Source organism: Eleutherodactylus coqui, chromosome 5 (genome assembly GCF_035609145.1).
Source record: "Eleutherodactylus coqui strain aEleCoq1 chromosome 5, aEleCoq1.hap1, whole genome shotgun sequence".
Lineage (NCBI taxonomy): Eukaryota > Metazoa > Chordata > Amphibia > Anura > Eleutherodactylidae > Eleutherodactylus > Eleutherodactylus coqui.
Genome location: NC_089841.1, coordinates 255,408,758 through 255,429,467, shown reverse-complemented (window position 1 = coordinate 255,429,467; position 20,710 = coordinate 255,408,758). Strand labels below are relative to the sequence as shown.

Here is a 20,710-nt window from a genome sequence, read left to right as displayed (position 1 = left end):
AGCTGCGGGTCCGACGACTCCATTGACTTCAAAAACCATTTTACACGCCTTTCCACGCCTGCGATTTTCTGCGGATCTTCCGCCCGGTTACTGCAATAGGTTTCCAGCCGTGTAAAGCCCCCATAACAGAGAGGCTGCTGAGGGTCTACAGGAGAGGACATGCAGTTGTCCGGGGTAACCAGGCTCAGCTCTTATTTTCCAGCACACTTTAACAAATGCCATCAGTGACCTGATTGGTTGTCCTCAGCACGTGATACACCGAGGACTAAAGTAGTATTCTTCACTTGTGCTGCCCCTAGATATAGCGGTGACTGCATCTACACGCACAGCCATGAACAACACAAGAGTTCGTCCTTGAGAGCGCTCACCATGTTGACGTTCCTGTGCGACTCCGGGAAGACCTCACATCCCCTAAGCCATGCGCTGACAGAACAGCTGCAGGGAGGGTCACCGTACTGTCCCTTTAAGGAAGTTACAAGAAGTCGCAGCTTCTCAGCCAATCAAAACATGAGTGCGCTTTGATTGACAGCAGAAAAACCAATAGGCTGCGTTAACTCGTATCTAATGGGCGGTACTTTGTTATTTATATTCTACCTATGTATCCGGGTACTACAGGGTCAAGAGTGGTGCATGCCGGGAGTTAGAGGCGCTGGGGAAGTGGCAAGAAAGCGGTCCAATGAGCTGATCCAGGAGAAGTGGAGCTGGTAGAACGGTTTTACATAGTCACTAAACCGTAGGCATATTAGTAGTTTACACTGCGGTTATTCCTGCTGCCGATTCCAGCCAATGAGGTGGCTGGAATCGGCACCATGTGACCTCCCATTGTGCACGAGCAGTACAGTTCAGCTGCCGTGCACGATGAGAGCTGTGCCCGCGCCTCACGTGACCGGTGACGTCACCGGTACTTGAATTTGCCCGCGAATTCCGAGCCTACAGAGGAAGCTGATGGTTGGAGCCTTTTATACTACTTTCAACGTGGTGAGTACCTACCTGAGATTAATGTGCTGTGTGCTGCTGTGTGGTGAGTACCTACCTGAGATTAATGCGCTGTGCGCTACGTGTGGTGAGTACCTACCTGAGATTAATGTGCTGTGTGCTGCTGTGTGGTGAGTACCTACCTGAGATTAATGCGCTGTGCGCTACGTGTGGTGAGTACCTACCTGAGATTTATGCGCTGTGCGCTACGTGTGGTGAGTACCTACCTGAGATTAATGCGCTGTGTGGTGAGTACCTACCTGAGATTAATGCGCTGTGCGCTGCGTGTGGTGAGTACCTACCTGAGATTTATGCGCTGTGCGCTACGTGTGGTGAGTACCTACCTGAGATTAATGTGCTGTGTGGTGAGTACCTACCTGAGATTAATGCGCTGTGTGCTGAGTACCTACCTGAGATTAATGCGCTGTGTGGTGAGTACCTACCTGAGATTAATGTGCTGTGCTGATGTGTGGTGAGTACCTACCTGAGATTAATGTGCTGTGTGCTGCTGTGTGGTGAGTACCTACCTGAGATTAATGCGCTGTGTGGTGAGTACCTACCTGAGATTAATGCGCTGTGTGGTGAGTACCTACCTGAGATTAATGCGCTGTGTGGTGAGTACCTACCTGAGATTAATGCGCTGTGTGGTGAGTACCTACCTGAGATTAATGTGCTGTGTGCTGCTGTGTGGTGAGTACCTACCTGAGATTAATGCGCTGTGTGGTGAGTACCTACCTGAGATTAATGCGCTGTGTGGTGAGTACCTACCTGAGATTTATGCGCTGTGCGCTACGTGTGGTGAGTACCTACCTGAGATTAATGCGCTGTGTGGTGAGTACCTACCTGAGATTAATGCGCTGTGTGATGAGTACCTACCTGAGATTAATGCGCTGTGCGCTACGTGTGGTGAGTACCTACCTGAGATTAATGTGCTGTGTGCTGCTGTGTGGTGAGTACCTACCTGAGATTAATGTGCTGCTGTGTGGTGAGTACCTACCTGAGATTAATGTGCTGCTGTGTGGTGAGTACCTACCTGAGATTAATGCGCTGTGTGGTGAGTACCTACCTGAGATTAATGCGCTGTGTGGTGAGTACCTACCTGAGATTAATGCGCTGTGTGATGAGTACCTACCTGAGATTAATGCGCTGTGCGCTACGTGTGGTGAGTACCTACCTGAGATTAATGTGCTGTGTGCTGCTGTGTGGTGAGTACCTACCTGAGATTAATGTGCTGCTGTGTGGTGAGTACCTACCTGAGATTAATGTGCTGCTGTGTGGTGAGTACCTACCTGAGATTAATGCGCTGTGTGGTGAGTACCTACCTGAGATTAATGCGCTGTGTGGTGAGTACCTACCTGAGATTAATGCGCTGTGTGGTGAGTACCTACCTGAGATTAATGCGCTGTGTGGTGAGTACCTACCTGAGATTAATGCGCTGTGTGCTGAGTACCTACCTGAGATTAATGCGCTGTGTGGTGAGTACCTACCTGAGATTAATGCGCTGTGTGCTGAGTACCTACCTGAGATTAATGCGCTGTGTGCTGAGTACCTACCTGAGATTAATGCGCTGTGTGCTGAGTACCTACCTGAGATTAATGCGCTGTGTGCTGAGTACCTACCTGAGATTTGCGCGACGCCACCTGACGCAACCTGTCTTTTTTTGCAGATTTGTGCGCTACGTGGGGAGACGCAGCCACCCGAGATTTGTGCGCTTTTTTTTGCAAACTTACGTGTGGAGAGGATCCTGACGTTTGGACGCGTTTTGAGAAGAATTTCGCTTCGCTTGCACACAAGCTGACATAACTCGTCGAGGTAAGCTGCTGCATCTGCTAAAATTTTCATTGCGTGCATCTGCTCATACGTGCTTATTTTGCGCATATTTGCAGGTTTTCGTGTGTACGTGTATATATAATATATGATTCTTCTGACCAGGTTGGGGGAGTAGTGGTCAATGTAAGTGGGTAGAGCGGATCTAGGGATCAGTAATACTGGTGTGATGTGACTGTTAACCTGCTGATTTTTCGTTATTTCCTGCAGATCTGACGTCCTTGAGAATGGGAAGGCTGGCGGACAGTGAAGAGACCCTCGACGTTCAGCAATCTTGAAACCCTTCGTTTTATGGACTGCTTTTTGCCGGTGACTCACCTTTTTTTTTTTTTTTTTATAAGCTTTTTGGAGTATCCTGAAAAACTGCGCAATATTTTACACCGATTGAGTAAACAGAAAAGATCCCCAAACACAGCGGCCTTTGGTTTATCAGGGAATGACACTTGGTGTAAAATCCACATTTTTAATAAATAATAAAACGTGATTTGAATTTGTTTTACCTTATTTATGTTTTCAGGCTCCTGATTACCCACGCTGTAAGGCCGGCTGCGACGAGCTCCACCATGGAATTCCGGGGCGGAGCCCATCACGGCAGCCCCAAGAGACCCCAATACTTACCTCTGGTTCCGGAGTCCCGCATGACGCCTCAGTGCGCATGGGTAATAGAGCGTGAGACGCACCGCAGCGGCATGTGACGCGGCTGGCGGTAGGCGTAGAGGCGGTTTCACGCTATTTTCCGCTGTGCTACAGCGGAAAATAGCGTGAATGGACGGCTTCCACAGACTGCAATGGAAGCCGTCCGCGCGTATACCCGCGGCATTTTACGGTGCGGAATTCCGCTGTGAAATTACGCACCGTAAGCATTGAGCTATTAGGTTGAATACCGTGTTTCCCCGATAGTAAGACACCCCCCGATTTTAAGACGTATCGGGGGTTTCAGGGGGGGTCGGCCAATGTAAGCCGTACCCCGAAAGTAAGACATATGTCTTACTTTCGGGGAAACACGGGGGTATTGCCGCCTCCCTCTCATCTACGGTAGCTGCGCGCCGCCTCCTGCCCACTTCCGCGCCGCCCCCCCCTCCATACGTCACCGCGTCTGCCGCCTTTGGCCTCATGTCCACGGGGAAAATCAGGCCCGCTACGGATTCTCCATGTAGAATCTGCAGCGGGTCCCTCCTGCCCCGCGGACATGAGCGCTGAAAATAGGAATAAATCAGAATTAACTTACCTCTCACACGCTCCGGATACTTCCTTCGCTGCGGCGTCATCTTCTCTCGTCGCGGCCGGATCTTCTTTCTTCGGCTCGGCGGATGTGCATGATGACGTCGGTGACGTGCCCCGCACATGCGCCGGGCCGAAGCAAAATGATCCGGCCGCGACTGAGAGAAGATGGCGCCGCGGCGAAGAGAAGAACCAGAGCGTGTGAGTACAATTTGATTGTGTCCCGCGAGACCCGCATGAAAATGGAGCATGGTCCAGATTTTTTCATGCTCCGTTTTCCAATATAAGACATACCCCGAAAGTAAGACATAGTGGGGCTTTTGGGGATAAAAAGAAAGTAAGACACTGTCTTACTTTCGGGGAAACACGGTAGACACGTCTGTGGGAAGGAGCCTTAAGGCCTCATGTCCACTAGCAAAATGGAATTGCGGTTTCCGCAGCGGATTTGCCCCTAGGGAATCATTGGCCATCCCGTCCATTAAACTGATTTTTGCACCCGCGGATGGAATTTTAATAGAATTGCGTTTTTCATGCGTGGGAGAAAAAACCGCGGCATGCTCCATTTTACCGCGGATCGGCCACATTGCTATCACATTGACAGCAATGTGTGCGTATATCTGCATGAAAATTATACAATTGAAAGCCGATTCTACGCGGATTGTATTTTTCCAGTGGACATGAGGCCTAAGGCCGCCTGCAGACGGCCGTGTCGCATCCAGCTGCTCGCAACGGGACCCGACCTGAGCGCCTGCAGAGAGCAGTGCGGAACTCGCCCACTCCCGCAGCTCTGTCTCATGTGCCAGCAGACGCCACATGCGCAGAGCCGGCAGCCAGCGAGTGGCGTTTCTGTACGGGGCTCTGCGAACCCCGCACAGAATTAGAGCATGGCGCGGTTTGTTTTCTGCGCGTGATTGCGCGTAGACAAACCACGGCCTTCTGCATAGGATTGCGTATTGAAATGCAATCCTATGCAGGCGTGTACAGCCGGAAATGTACGGTGCTGCGTCTGGCATAGACTGAAGTGGCAGCGGTGCGCACTCGTCATCAGCTGATTGGCAGGGATTCTGGGAGGCAGATCACCACTTCACTGCGCATAGATCATCAGTACTGGAGTCCCAGGGAACACTTTTAACCCCTTGCCACCGCAGCACGTGAATGTATGTATATGTTAGGAAGCAGCTTTCTGGAATGGACTTGCATCTACATCCTACAGATCTGAGCCCACACCATCTACTGCTGAAGACTGTTGCTAATGACAGTTGGCCTCCCGCAGCCACAGAGGGGATGGGTGAGACAGATTCCCGCTGTTAACCCTTTCCAGTCCAATGTCGGGCCTGCCCCGACATCATAATTTCCCTCCAATGTCGGGGCAGGCCCGACACTGCAGTGCAGGAGTGGATCTGCAACCGATCGTCAGGCACATCGGGTGCAGATGCACTCCTGCACTGGTCCTCATCGAAGACCCCCGAGGAGAAGGCAGAAAGGGATTTTAATCCTTTCTGCCTTCTCCTTTACACATTACTTAGCGCTATGTAATGCATAGATTCTGGCCGGCGATCATGTGACCGCCGGTGTTACCTGACCCCAGCAGTCACATGATCGCCGAACCGGGAGGCAGAAGGAGAGTACTGAAGACGCCGGACAGGTAAGCAGGTCCCTCCCTGCACCCTCCTGAACTCTGTCAGCTCAGGAGGGTGCAGGGAAAGTGTATTTTTTTCTCACCCATTCTCCCCAGAACCAATTTATTTGGAGCTGGGGAGAATGGGTGAGAAAAAATAAGTGGATTGGAAAGGGTTAATGCTTTGCATGCAACGATTGCTCTTATTTCATTAGGTTTTTGTATGTAATCAGATATACTTCAGTCTAAGCCGACCTGAGTATAAGCCAAGGTACCAACTTTTACCCCAAAAACCTGGAGTCAATTGACTTGAGTATAAGGCAAGGGGTAATATTAGGTACCTCGGCTAACACTGGGATCGGCTATACTCGAGTATGCATTGTGGCTGCTGCTACAGGCCAAGTGGGCAGTATTGTCCGGGTCTCCTGAACTCATGGTTAGTGTGGGGACTAGCGGTATAACCAGGAGCTTAGAAGTTCGCCCGCTAGCTTCACGTTTTGTCTACAATGTCAAGTAATACCTGTTCTTTATAATCAGCCTGTTAGTAGTGGTTGCATTTTTGGCTTCTGTATGCAGTGTTTTCTATCTCTGTGTATTCTGTTCCGTCTCTGTTATATGCCATGCGTGTGTCCTGTTCTGTGGCTCCTAGGATCAGCTATGGCCCAGTTCCGAAGACCGCTGGGCCGCCCTCTTATTTGGGGATGTATATGCTTAGGTTGGGCCACTGTTGACACCCCCCCCCCCCTCTTTAGCACAGGGTTAGTTGCATGGATTCCATGTGAATCTCCTGTGTTTCCTGTGTGCATGTATACTACTAGACTACTAGTCCTTTGGTCACGATGGTGTTGGCAGTCTGCTCAATCTGCCCACACGATCATAACAGTCTGTTCAGAAAGCCACATAGTACTGATTACATTTTGGGTCCCATTTGTGCATACTAACATAACATTAGGGCCACAATGGGTACATTTCTGAAAACAATACAAACAGGGGTATCCATTTTGGGGTGTCAGTGCACATGAAAATGATGATTTTTGGTGAAATAAAGCCTTATTATAATTTTTTTTTATCATAATTCCATTAATTCCTGAAAATGTGTGATCTAAATACTCCTGACACCACTCAGTGAACACAAAGGGGTGTACTTTGTAAAATAGGGCCATTTTAGGGGGTATGTATTCGGACACCCACGAGCCTTTGCAATCTTGGCTCGGTGGAGGAAAAAGGATTTAGCAAAATGAGGAAAAATGAGGTTCAACTTGAATGTCTCCAAAATGGTTCCAAACAAAGGATGTTTTTGCAAATGTGCGTCCAGAATAAAGTGAACAGATGGAAATATGTTGGCAAAGATGTGTAGAGTATGCTTGCACATATGAGATAACATTTGCAAATGTTAAAAAATTACAATGTCTTCAAAACTGTCAATATTCTTAATTTTAATTAATATACACAACTTCTAACTGCCCATTTTTACCACTTAAACGAAGTACAACAAGGCACAGAAAAAACAATGTAAGAATCACTTCGATTTGCAAACATGCCCATCTTGAAAGCGTCCTACTGAGCCAACATCTAGGACCGTCAGTCTCTGCTGCTTCAACAATGATTGTGAGCAAACGCAGTGTGGTAATCTTGAAATAACTTATCAGCTCACCTGTAAAGAAGAAGGAAAAAAAGTTTGCAAGAAAATAAATAAAAGCTTAGTCTATCCAAAAATACCCCCCCAAAAAAAAAGGTGAGTCACCGGCAAAAAGTAGTCCATAAAACGAAGGGTTTCAAGATTGCTGAACGTCGAGGGTCTCTTCACTGTCGGACAGCCTTCCCATTCTCAAGGACGTCAGATCTGCAGGAAATAACGAAAAATCAGCAGGTTAACAGTCACATCACACCAGTATTACTGATCCCTAGATCCGCTCTACCCACTTACATTGACCACTACTCCCCCAACCTGGTCAGAAGAATCATATATTATATATACACGTACACACGAAAACCTGCAAATATGCGCAAAATAAGCACATATGAGCAGATGCACGCAATGAAAATTTTAGCAGATGCAGCAGCTTACCTCGACGAGTTATGTCAGCTTGTGTGCAAGCGAAGCGAAATTCTTCTCAAAACGCGTCCAAACGTCAGGATCATCTCCACACGTAAGTTTGCAAAAAAAAGCGCACAAATCTCGGGTGGCCGCGTCTCCCCACGTAGCGCACAAATCTGCAAAAAAAGACAGGTTGTGTCAGGTGGCGTCGCACAAATCTCAGGTAGGTACTCACCACACGTAGCATTAATCTCAGGTAGGTACTCACCACACGTAGCGCACAGCGCATTAATCTCAGGTAGGTACTCAGCACACAGCGCATTAATCTCAGGTAGGTACTCAGCACACAGCGCATTAATCTCAGGTAGGTACTCAGCACACAGCGCATTAATCTCAGGTAGGTACTCAGCACACAGCGCATTAATCTCAGGTAGGTACTCAGCACACAGCGCATTAATCTCAGGTAGGTACTCAGCACACAGCGCATTAATCTCAGGTAGGTACTCACCACACAGCACATTAATCTCAGGTAGGTACTCACCACACAGCACATTAATCTCAGGTAGGTACTCACCACACAGCAGCACACAGCACATTAATCTCAGGTAGGTACTCACCACACTGCGCATTAATCTCAGGTAGGTACTCACCACACAGCAGCACACAGCACATTAATCTCAGGTAGGTACTCACCACACAGCACATTAATCTCAGGTAGGTACTCACCACACAGCAGCACACAGCACATTAATCTCAGGTAGGTACTCACCACACAGCAGCACACAGCGCATTAATCTCAGGTAGGTACTCACCACACGTAGCGCACAGCGCATTAATCTCAGGTAGGTACTCACCACACAGCGCATTAATCTCAGGTAGGTACTCACCACACAGCGCATTAATCTCAGGTAGGTACTCACCACACAGCGCATTAATCTCAGGTAGGTACTCACCACACAGCGCATTAATCTCAGGTAGGTACTCACCACACAGCGCATTAATCTCAGGTAGGTACTCACCACACGTAGCGCACAGCGCATAAATCTCAGGTAGGTACTCACCACACAGCGCATTAATCTCAGGTAGGTACTCACCACAAAGCAGCACACAGCACATTAATCTCAGGTAGGTACTCACCACACAGCAGCACACTAATCTCAGGTAGGTACTCACCACACAGCAGCACACAGCACATTAATCTCAGGTAGGTACTCACCACACAGCAGCACACAGCGCATTAATCTCAGGTAGGTACTCACCACACGTAGCGCACAGCGCATTAATCTCAGGTAGGTACTCACCACACGTAGCGCACAGCGCATTAATCTCAGGTAGGTACTCACCACACAGCGCATTAATCTCAGGTAGGTACTCACCACACAGCGCATTAATCTCAGGTAGGTACTCAGCACACAGCGCATTAATCTCAGGTAGGTACTCAGCACACAGCGCATTAATCTCAGGTAGGTACTCAGCACACAGCGCATTAATCTCAGGTAGGTACTCACCACACGTAGCGCACAGCGCATAAATCTCAGGTAGGTACTCACCACACGTAGCGCACAGCGCATTAATCTCAGGTAGGTACTCACCACACAGCACATTAATCTCAGGTAGGTACTCACCACACAGCAGCACACAGCACATTAATCTCAGGTAGGTACTCACCACACATCAGCACACAGCACATTAATCTCAGGTAGGTACTCACCACACAGCAGCACACAGCACATTAATCTCAGGTAGGTACTCACCACACAGCAGCACACAGCACATTAATCTCAGGTAGGTACTCACCACACAGCAGCACACAGCACATTAATCTCAGGTAGGTACTCACCACACAGCAGCACACAGCACATTAATCTCAGGTAGGTACTCACCACACAGCAGCACACAGCACATTAATCTCAGGTAGGTACTCACCACACAGCAGCACACAGCACATTAATCTCAGGTAGGTACTCACCACACAGCAGCACACAGCACATTAATCTCAGGTAGGTACTCACCACACAGCAGCACACAGCGCATTAATCTCAGGTAGGTACTCACCACACGTAGCGCACAGCGCATTAATCTCAGGTAGGTACTCAGCACACAGCGCATTAATCTCAGGTAGGTACTCACCACACAGCGCATTAATCTCAGGTAGGTACTCAGCACACAGCGCATTAATCTCAGGTAGGTACTCACCACACAGCGCATTAATCTCAGGTAGGTACTCACCACACAGCGCATTAATCTCAGGTAGGTACTCACCACACGTAGCGCACAGCGCATAAATCTCAGGTAGGTACTCACCACACAGCGCATTAATCTCAGGTAGGTACTCACCACACAGCAGCACACAGCACATTAATCTCAGGTAGGTACTCACCACACAGCAGCACACTAATCTCAGGTAGGTACTCACCACACAGCAGCACACAGCACATTAATCTCAGGTAGGTACTCACCACACAGCAGCACACAGCACATTAATCTCAGGTAGGTACTCACCACACAGCAGCACACAGCACATTAATCTCAGGTAGGTACTCACCACACGTAGCGCATTAATCTCAGGTAGGTACTCAGCACACAGCGCATTAATCTCAGGTAGGTACTCAGCACACAGCGCATTAATCTCAGGTAGGTACTCAGCACACAGCGCATTAATCTCAGGTAGGTACTCAGCACACAGCGCATTAATCTCAGGTAGGTACTCACCACACGTAGCGCACAGCGCATAAATCTCAGGTAGGTACTCACCACACGTAGCGCACAGCGCATTAATCTCAGGTAGGTACTCACCACACGTAGCGCACAGCGCATTAATCTCAGGTAGGTACTCACCACACGTAGCGCACAGCGCATTAATCTCAGGTAGGTACTCACCACACAGCACATTAATCTCAGGTAGGTACTCACCACACAGCAGCACACAGCGCATTAATCTCAGGTAGGTACTCACCACACGTAGCGCACAGCGCATTAATCTCAGGTAGGTACTCACCACACAGCGCATTAATCTCAGGTAGGTACTCACCACACAGCGCATTAATCTCAGGTAGGTACTCACCACACAGCGCATTAATCTCAGGTAGGTACTCAGCACACAGCGCATTAATCTCAGGTAGGTACTCAGCACACAGCGCATTAATCTCAGGTAGGTACTCACCACACGTAGCGCACAGCGCATAAATCTCAGGTAGGTACTCACCACACGTAGCGCACAGCGCATTAATCTCAGGTAGGTACTCACCACACAGCACATTAATCTCAGGTAGGTACTCACCACACAGCACATTAATCTCAGGTAGGTACTCACCACACAGCAGCACACAGCACATTAATCTCAGGTAGGTACTCACCACACACAGCGCACAGCACATTAATCTCAGGTAGGTACTCACCACACAGCAGCACACAGCACATTAATCTCAGGTAGGTACTCACCACACAGCAGCACACAGCACATTAATCTCAGGTAGGTACTCACCACACAGCAGCACACAGCACATTAATCTCAGGTAGGTACTCACCACACAGCAGCACACAGCACATTAATCTCAGGTAGGTACTCACCACACAGCAGCACACAGCACATTAATCTCAGGTAGGTACTCACCACACAGCAGCACACAGCACATTAATCTCAGGTAGGTACTCACCACACAGCAGCACACAGCACATTAATCTCAGGTAGGTACTCACCACGTTGAAAGTAGTATAAAAGGCTCCAACCATCAGCTTCCTCTGTAGGCTCGGAATTCGCGGGCAAATTCAAGTACCGGTGACGTCACCGGTCACGTGAGGCGCGGGCACAGCTCTCATCGTGCACGGCAGCTGAACTGTACTGCTCGTGCACAATGGGAGGTCACATGGTGCCGATTCCAGCCACCTCATTGGCTGGAATCGGCAGCAGGAATAACCGCAGTGTAAACTACTAATATGCAAACCGTAGTAGGCTCAAGGACCTATGGTGACGTCACGTCCACGTGATCAGACAGGGCGCCATACATAGGTGCTGCAGTTGCTTCAGTCAGCTGATGGATGGAGACATTGAGCAGCGGACCCGACCAATCAACTACTGATGATCTATCCCGAAAATAGGTTATCAATACTTAATTAACCCTTTAGTGACGCAACCTATTTTGTCCAAGAGGGTGTGGCGATTTTTGGGGGATTTTCATCTCCACTTTTCAAAAGCCATAACTTTTATTTTTCCATTGGCCGTATGAGGACTCGTTCTTTGCGCAGCGAACTGTAGTTTATACTATAATGTTTTGTAAAACTTTTATTCATTTTTTTTGGCGGGCAGGGAGAGAAAACATCATTTCTGCTAATTTGTTGTTTTTTTAATAGCATAAATGACATGATAGGTTTTTTTCTGCAGGTCGTTATGATTAGGACCGTACCAAAATTCGTAATTTTTTAGGTCTTTCCATTTTTGCACAATAAAAAAATTCATTTTTTACATTTTTTTTTAACATTTTTTTACCTTTTTTATTTTTCCATGGACGGAGCTCTCTGAGGGGATGTTTTTTGTGAGACGACCTATACAGCAGGAGTAAACTGTCAGGTGGGGGGCGCTCAGGGCATCACTGGGCCACTGACCTGAATAGGAGGGAGATGCATTGGTTGCCAGACATATACTCTGATATTAGGGCTGTATACGCACCGTGTGACTGATGGGGGGTCAAAACCGCACCACAAAAACAACTGGAAAATCGAACATGAATTTGCAGCGGTTCTCAATGCTGTTGCATTTTTTTAACGCAACTCCATCAAAAACTGCGGAAAAACTGAACACTTCTCACAACACACTTTCTGGTGCGGTTTTAACGGTCAGACAAGCGTTTTGCTTTTTTTTAGCGCGTGAATAGGCACGCTTAAAAATCGGCTCTATTAGAATCAATGCTTTCCAATGAAAGCGATCACATGTCCATTTTTTAGAGGCGCTAAATAATCACACCTGCGAAAGATGGGACATGCGAGTGCAAATGCACCCGGTCACACGATTTTTCTTTACGCGATGTGCGCCTTTTTTTTTTTTTTTTTAGCGCGGCAATTCATGCAAAAAAAAAACGCTCGTCTGACCGAGCTCTAAAGATAAACTGCCGATGTCTGGACAAGAAGGGACGGCGTGCTGCCATGCTATCAGACAGGACCTCGTGTGCCGAGGATAGAAACTGGAAATGTTTGTTAGAACATCTAGTAACGATCATTTCTTAGTTTTTATGAAGTCACATTCAGAAGTTGTAACACTTGGCGCCAATTTGTATTAGAATCTTCCTGTTCCTCCTATTCTCTACTGCTGGAGCCCTTTTATATTTTGCCTATTAAGCGCGATCACGTGAGGGCTTGGAGGGGTTGTCTTAGCTCAGGGTTTCATGGTTGAGATGAGAAATCCATGGTTGTTTACTGATCACCTCGCCACATCCGCAACTTTACGCCATTTCCATAAATCCTATTGAAGTAAGTGGGAGTTACGGAAACAAAGTAGCGCAACGCCATAACATGGCAGTTAGGGACATAGCATGGCGGGCTGTGCTACACTATATTCTTAACCCCCATTCATTCCAGTAGGAGTTATGGGAACCGCGTTAAGCTGCTGCCTCAGGTGTTACTGTTGGCCATGAAACGCTAAGATGCGAACACCTCTTAACCCCTTGAGGAGGGCACCTCCAATTAAATGTTTTTTTATTCACCCCAATTTAAAAAAAATCATGAGGGACATTTATTAGGTGGTCTATACCAGAATTGGCACAGAAAAGTCGTAAAATTTTGCACAGGCCCTGATTGCACAAGATTTTTGTGACTTTTTCTCCTCCTGCATAGGCCCCTCCAAAAAGTGGGAGGGGCATGGCTGCCCTGGACCAAAGTGGAGTAAATGATGCCAGAAATGTGTGCCTGATTGGGAGCGTACATTCCTGTGAGCATATTAACTTATTCCACAGGACTACTGCTCGATTCGCAACCTAATTGGTTGTTTGGTGAATCAGCCAACCCAAACAACCAATCACTGTGAATCAGCCAACCCAAACAACCAATCCGGTTGCGAATCGAGCAGAAGTCTTGTGAAATATAATAATATGCTTCCTGTGAAGGCCCACGGACATGCTGGGGATGTGCACCTCTTCATGTATTCCGTGCGTGGGGGAAATCTTACCAAGGTCGGGGCAGGAAATGCCAGTCTTAGTAAATTTTCCCCCATAACTTTATCTTTCCATCAACTTCTGAGGGTTTTTTGGGGGGGGGCACAAGTTGTATTTTTTTAATGGAACCATTTAATTTACTACATAATGTACTGAAAAACTATAAAAAAAAGTTGTAAGTGGGAAAAATTAAATTGAGCCATTTTTGAGAGTCTTGTTTTTCACGTCATACATTACATCTTACGGCTAATTTAACACGAGCGAGTGTGATATCAGGCCCAATATTGCGCTGACAAACATGCAATGTCCCGGCATATGCGGGACGTTTTTGTGGGTAAACCACCTCGCATCACTTCAGGGGAGTAGCTAAAAGCCGCGATGGAGGATCGCAGAGTGTTTCCCATTGTTTTCAATAGGTAAACCTCCCATCGCGCGGCGTACTTCTAGCATGTGGTATGATGCTGCGCCGGACACATTGAAAACAATGGCTAATGCGATGCCCGGCATTCTGAGGGAACTCTCAAAGATAGGACATGCTGCAATTCCCCCCCCCCGCCGCATCGCTTATGTCTATGACCCCATTCAAAAGAATTGGTGATTCGTGTGTCTCACGTGTTGTTACAAATCTCATGTTACAAATTTGTGTGTTACAAATCTCACACGATTATTTTCGGCAGTGTGAAACTGGCATGTTTTTTTTCTTTTTTTTTCTATGGTTCAGTACAATTACAGCGATACCAAATCTATGTTGTTTTTATTTTTACGAGTAGAGGAAATTTAAAAGAAAAAATATTTTTATTGAACTGTCGCCATCTTCTGACCACCATTACCTTATTGTTCCATCAATGAAGCTGCTTCAAGGCTTGTTGAAGGCTGTGAAGTGACCTGCAGTTTCTACTGGTGCCATTTTGGGGAAAATTTGACTTTTTATTAAATTTTATCTTGGTGACGAACAAAAAAGTACAATTCTTCTGTTGTGTATTTTATTTTTTTTTCTCGGGCAGCATCCGTGTGGGAGAAGTAATGCATTATTGTAGTAGATCGGACTGTTACGGATGTGGTGATGTTACGTTTTTTTGTTTTCAATAGTTTTTACTTTAACAGCGGGAGAGGGGTATTTAACTTTTATTTTAATTTTTAAAAAATCTCTCCCCCCCCTTCTTTTTAGCCTGTGAAGGAACGGTGGCGTCACGAGTGACAACTTCTTCAGTCCCTTACACAAATGCAAGTAACCACTGTCCCTGCGTTCCCTGGAAAAGGCCTAGTGGTGCCTTGGCCGAGGTTGCATGCGTCCCTCCAGGGAGGAGTCTGGTAGAGCCACCATGACCAGTGCCATCTCTACCCCACCAGCTCCTCAGTGTGGGCTTTGTGTCTCGTTCACTGCATTTTTTAGATGTTTTTTTATTTTTACAGTTTTTGCTGTGCAGGATAAATATTGTGTTCAGTTTATTGTATTTTTTCTTCTTTTTTTTTTTTTTTTAACACAAATTTTTTCCCCCTATTTTTCTATTTCCCTGTAAGGGGACTGAACTATAAAAGCACTGATTGCTATGATAATTCATTGCCGTACTTTTCACTTAATTTTCCTCCTACCTATCTGACCGCTCATTCAACGTCTCCTTTGCTGGCTCTACCTCTCCTCCTCTTCCCCTTGCTGTTGGGGGTCCCCCAGGGCTTGGTCCTCGGCCCCCTCCTTTTCTTCATCTACACAGCCCCTATTGGACAAACCATCAGGAGATTTGGCCTCCAATACCACCTGTATGCTGATGACACCCAGCTATACACCTCTTCCCATAACATCTCTGCACCTTTCCTCCAAAACATCACCAAGTGTCTGTCCACTGTCTCTAACCCTATGTCCTCTCTCTACCTAAAACTAAACCTCGTTAAAACTGACCTGCTGGTATTTTCACCCTCCACTAACCGCCCTCATCCTGACATCTCCATCTCAGTGTGTGGCGCCACCATAACTCCCAGACAGCATGCCCGCTGCCTTGGGGTCATATTCGACTCTGATCTCGTTTACCCCCTACATCTAATCTCTTGCCCAAACATGTCATCTGCACCTCAAGAACATCGCAAGAATCCGCTCTTTTCTCATTGTAGACACACTGAAAACGCTTACTGTTGCCCTCATCCACTCCCGGCTCGATTATTGCAACTCGTTGCTGATCGGCCTCCCCTGCACCAGACTCTACCCTCTCCAATCCATCCTGAATGTGGCAGCCAGGCTCATCATCCTGTCCAGCCGCTACTCGGACGCCTCTGCCCTGTGCCGGTAACTGCACTGGCTGCCCGTTAAATACAGAATTCAATTTAAATTCACTACCTTCATCCACAAAGCCCCCCACAGCGCAGCGGCCCCTATATTGCCTCCTTCATCTCAATCCATCACCCAGCCCGGGCTCTCCGCTCTGCTAACGAAACCAGCCTGAGCGCCCCTCTAATTCAAACTTCTCATTCCCACCTCCAAGATTTCTCCAGAGCAGCACCAGCCCTCTGGAACGCACTACCAAAGGATACCCAGGCAATCCAGGACTCGAAAAACTTCAGGCGTGCTCTAAAAACGCGCCTCTTCAAGGAGGCATACCACATTCCCTAAACAAACCCCTCTGTACTCCGCCTGATAACATGCTCCCTGACCTACTGACTGCAATCCTTGCCAGCCACCATCAACTGCCCCGCAGTCATAGCGATTAACACGGCTTAATGTCTGACCATTGTCTATGTGTATAGCATCCCTCACTCTCCACCTCACCATACCGTGCACATCTCCAGCCTTTTACCTTCTGTATCCCCCCATTACTTGTAGTATGTAAGTTCGTTGGAGCAGGACCCTCACCCCTACTGTTTCCATCAACTGATTACTATATGTGGTTCTGTAATTTCTGTACTTTTTGTCTTTCTGTATCCCCCTGTCTATGTAAGCGCTGCGGAATATGTTGGTGCTATACAAATAAAGATTATTATAATTATCACTTACAATAGCGATCACAGGCCCGGACACCAGTATATAGCATCCACTTGTCATGGCAACCCATCTGCCCTCCGTAATCAATGTACATTGCGGCATGTAGGGGGTTAACAGTGGGGATAATTGCTATCCTCAATCCCTGTTGTTGCAGCAGAAGGTCGGCTGCAGTATGGCACGGGGTCACTTCTGATCGTGCCCCATCCACAATATGTAAGATTATGTCCTGTTGCGTGAATTACCACCCTACCAGGATGTAAACTTATGTTTTGTGGCATTAAGGAGTTAAAGAAGCTTCACTGGATTTGGCTAAAACGCCTCCTATCACTGGGAAGTTACAACCCCCAGATGCGGCTTTCAGCTGCGTTGGAGGATCGGCAAGTGTCTCCCATTGTTGAAAACACTGGGTGATGCGTTCTGATGGAGCGCCCAAAGATAGATTGTGCCACTTTTTTTTTCCCCGCACTGTGATGTGATGTAGGAAAAGATCGTCTATGTCAAAAGAATGGGGTTCGTATTCATGCATCCTGCAACGCACAAATCTGTGCGATTTTTCTTGGCCGTGTGAAAGTGGTGTAAGAGATCTAGAAGGCCTGGACCCCTGTGGGTAAAACGGCTGAGCTGCAGATTTCTGCTGTGGCTATTCCAATATTTGGCCGCAGATCCACATCTGGATTCAGCCCTTTTCAGTGGGAAAATTTGTGTTTGGAATTCCCGGCGCAGAAATGCTGCATAACTTGCATCAAGAAGTGACAACACTTTTCTCCCCATGCAGAAAAATATCTGCGACGTATAGACAACAATGTGGGTTCCCATAGAATGTCATGAGATGCGGATCTGATGCGGAATCTGCTGTGTGAACACCCTTACAGCCTAGGTGGGAGATTCAAGCGCTTCAGAATTGTTGGTCACACTCTTGTTATACCCCATATTACAGTCGGAGGATAAGTACTGTAGTTGGGGATTATTTCGTGATAATGTATGGAGTGTTTAATAACTCAAAGCTCTTGCTTTAACCCCTTAATGCCAGGCTGTTTTGTTCCTTAAAGACCAGATACTTTTTAGGGATTCTACCCATGTGGCGGTTTTACTGCCCTATTTTTTTTCCTTCAGTTGCCAAAATTATTTTTGCTGCGTTTTTTTCCTTGTGACATATAGGGCGATTTTTTTTTTTTTAAATATCTTTTTCACTGACTTTTTCTTCCCGTTTTTTAGTTTTATTGGGGGTAAAAAGCTTTAAAAAATTATTTTTTTAACCTTTATAGTTAATTAGTGTATATATACATTAAAATAATGTACGGGAACAGGTTCCTGATTTTGTTTTGGACATTTTGATAGATAATATAGTTTTGTATTACAGGGCACATACGGGCTTTGGTTGGCGTTAGCTTTGGGTCATTTTCCTTTTTATGCGTATTTTATGTGTATTCTGTAATTTTTTCTTATTTATTCCTGTAACTATTTTTTTTACCATCTATGTTCCCCATGATGTCATATAAGTCCTCTGGGGGTCATTCACAGGGGCTTTTTTTTAAATTACGCACTTTTCCAATCACACAGAGAAAGTTCCAACAACATCTAGTGGAGGGATGTTACTGACAGCGAGTGTATTAGGGGAGATATAGGAGTGGGTATCTCCTGACGCGCAGCACAGATTTGGCTACTGCTACTAATTAAAGGGTGAAATCTGCAGATTTGCTATTCTCTGCGTCTATGGAAATTGCCAAAAACGGAATCCCAAGAGTCTACACACCATGTGCCATTACAATATCCCGGTAGTTCTGGACGTGACTGGGTGTGCCGTGATCTTTTTTTCATTGCTTCATATGGAATCTGGGAGAACAAACCTGTCCCTCGATATAAAGCCACCCTTACATGACTACAATATAGGCACTCTTTGCAGTCTTATTAGGGATGTAACACCCAGACCTCCCACAGCTCATCAGAACCCAAATTTTGAACCTCTATGGTGCACCAACTTCAGTTCTGATGAACCGTGGGCCTCTAATTTGAGTTCCATTTTGCAGATCCATACAACACCGGTTACATAAATGGACCCTAGGGGTGTTTTCATATGTGTCATTTTTGCTGCTATTCGTGTTGCAATTCTTATTGGATTTTTCTAAAAGTTTCTAGTTTGCAAACAACATCTTGCCATATCCCTATTCAATTAGTTAGGCATTACCACTGGGTAACAAGACTGTAGCCATTTCTATATGTGCGTTAATGATACTTTCTCGTATTGTAGTAGTTCTAACAGTGTGGTATTGATGTGGGTCTGAGTCGTAGCGCTGCTACTATGGTGTACATACATGACTAAATAGGCTTTACACCTTTGGTGGTATGCCCAAAAAATGATTCAGATGGCCACTAGGTGTCAGCCACCGCCCTTCTATAGAGGCGTTAGGGGATCGCTGCCTTCTCTTGGTATGTTGGATTTTACTAATTGTTTAGAAAATAATCTTCAGCTACTGACTAGATAGTTTAGCAACTCAGATAAAGTCTACCCAAGTCTTCCAGAGAAATGGCATTTTCTGCCACAAGTAACAAAGAAATTTTAATGACAATATATGAGAGTTCCCTGCTGTAATCAGAAGACAACTGCATCAGTGTGCGAGCGTCCGTGTCAAGAGAGAATAAAAAAATGTGCACCTAGACATTGACTTTTAGCCTACACTGGGGGTCTTTAACCCCTTACGGATGCTGCACTTTTTTTAATCTTTGATGTTCCCTCCCCACTTTCTAAAAATCATAACTCTTATTTCTCCATCGACATAGCTGTCAGTACCGGGATACACTGGCAACATGGCTGCCTTTTCTTTTGAAAAAGCAGTATTACACTAGCACTTACAATTGAGGATTGGCAGGGTTTGATTTTTGAAGACCAGCATCAAACTGGCATCCCAGTCACCTGCCATATTTTATTGCCTCTGTGGTAGTCGAATTCGGCCTTCCCAGGGAATGGTTACTGTAAAAGGGGTATGAGGTTGGAGAACTTTAAAGGGGTTGTACCAGAATTTAAAGTTACCCCTATCAACAGGATATGCACAGGATAACTTGCTGATCCATGGTGGTCTCATGAGATGCCCTCCAATCTTGACAACGGGACTCCCGTGTTCCACTCTTCTGTCACGGTGGGTTATTTTCCCCCCTATAGTGACGTCATTATGAGGGGCCAGCACTTCATTTATTTCAATGGGACTGATGGAAATACCTAAATGGCTGCCGGTCAGGTACATGTTAGTCCCAATGAAAGTGAACGGAGCGCTTGTGCAACCAGCACTTCAATTAGCCTCCTCCTCCTCAATGGTGGGTGCAGTGAGGACGACGGGGGACATGGGACCCCTGTTCTTGAGATTGGTGGGAGTTTCAGCGGTGAGACCGGCACTGGTCTACACATTATCCCCTATTCTGTGGATAAGGGATAACTTCAAGTTCTGGTTCAACCCCTTTAAAGTCAATAGAAAGAGCTCACATGTGCTGCCATAAGAGTGCCCACTCGGGGCTTGTGGGAAATGATAATAAGTATTCTGGCACACATTCCCTTCCAATAAAAACTTTGATATATGATTTTAATGTTCTTTACGTTCCTCATTTTTAAGCATGCATTATTGTCTAAATATTCCGTACAGATCGTCCCCTGTCCCCAACATGAAAGAGGACTCAGACAGTGGGTGACAGCAGGCCTTTCCTTGGGGACCGTCCCTCTCGCTGGTGAGTCTGAGAGGTGCTGGGAGCTGAATGTCCTGCTTGTTCTCAGGCTCCTGGACGAGGGGAGGAAGGGCAGGTGCACAACAAGAGGCGTCTGCAAATGAGGGAGGCGGGTGAGAGATTAGAGCGGAGAAAAGGAAATGACAGAGGGTACGGAATAAATGCATAGAAGAGTGTGCTCAGCACAGGGGGAGAGAAATTTACTG

The 20,710-nt window shown here is 46.7% G+C and overlaps 1 protein-coding gene and 2 long non-coding RNA genes across 3 annotated transcripts in view; 1 reads left to right on the top strand and 2 right to left on the bottom strand.

Annotated features, from left to right (window-relative positions):
• Window positions 1–495, bottom strand: part of TMEM161A (transmembrane protein 161A) — a 59,568-nt gene extending 59,073 nt beyond the window's left edge. The window contains exon 1 of the mRNA XM_066604538.1: window positions 369–495. Coding sequence (XP_066460635.1) covers window positions 369–371 — 3 coding nt within the window. The 5' untranslated portion in view covers window positions 372–495. The remainder of the gene's footprint in view (window positions 1–368) is intronic.
• Window positions 496–685: 190 nt separating this feature from the next.
• Window positions 686–3,306, top strand: LOC136628547 (uncharacterized). Its single transcript, XR_010792887.1, has 3 exons — window positions 686–978; window positions 2,642–2,787; window positions 3,013–3,306. It is a non-coding gene; the product is annotated as an uncharacterized lncRNA (long non-coding RNA).
• A 3,746-nt stretch (window positions 3,307–7,052) lies between these two features.
• Window positions 7,053–11,615, bottom strand: LOC136627101 (uncharacterized). Its single transcript, XR_010792756.1, has 4 exons — window positions 11,379–11,615; window positions 7,710–7,855; window positions 7,386–7,484; window positions 7,053–7,295 (listed from the first exon to the last, which is right to left on the bottom strand). It is a non-coding gene; the product is annotated as an uncharacterized lncRNA (long non-coding RNA).
• Between the last annotated feature and the right edge of the window lie 9,095 nt (window positions 11,616–20,710).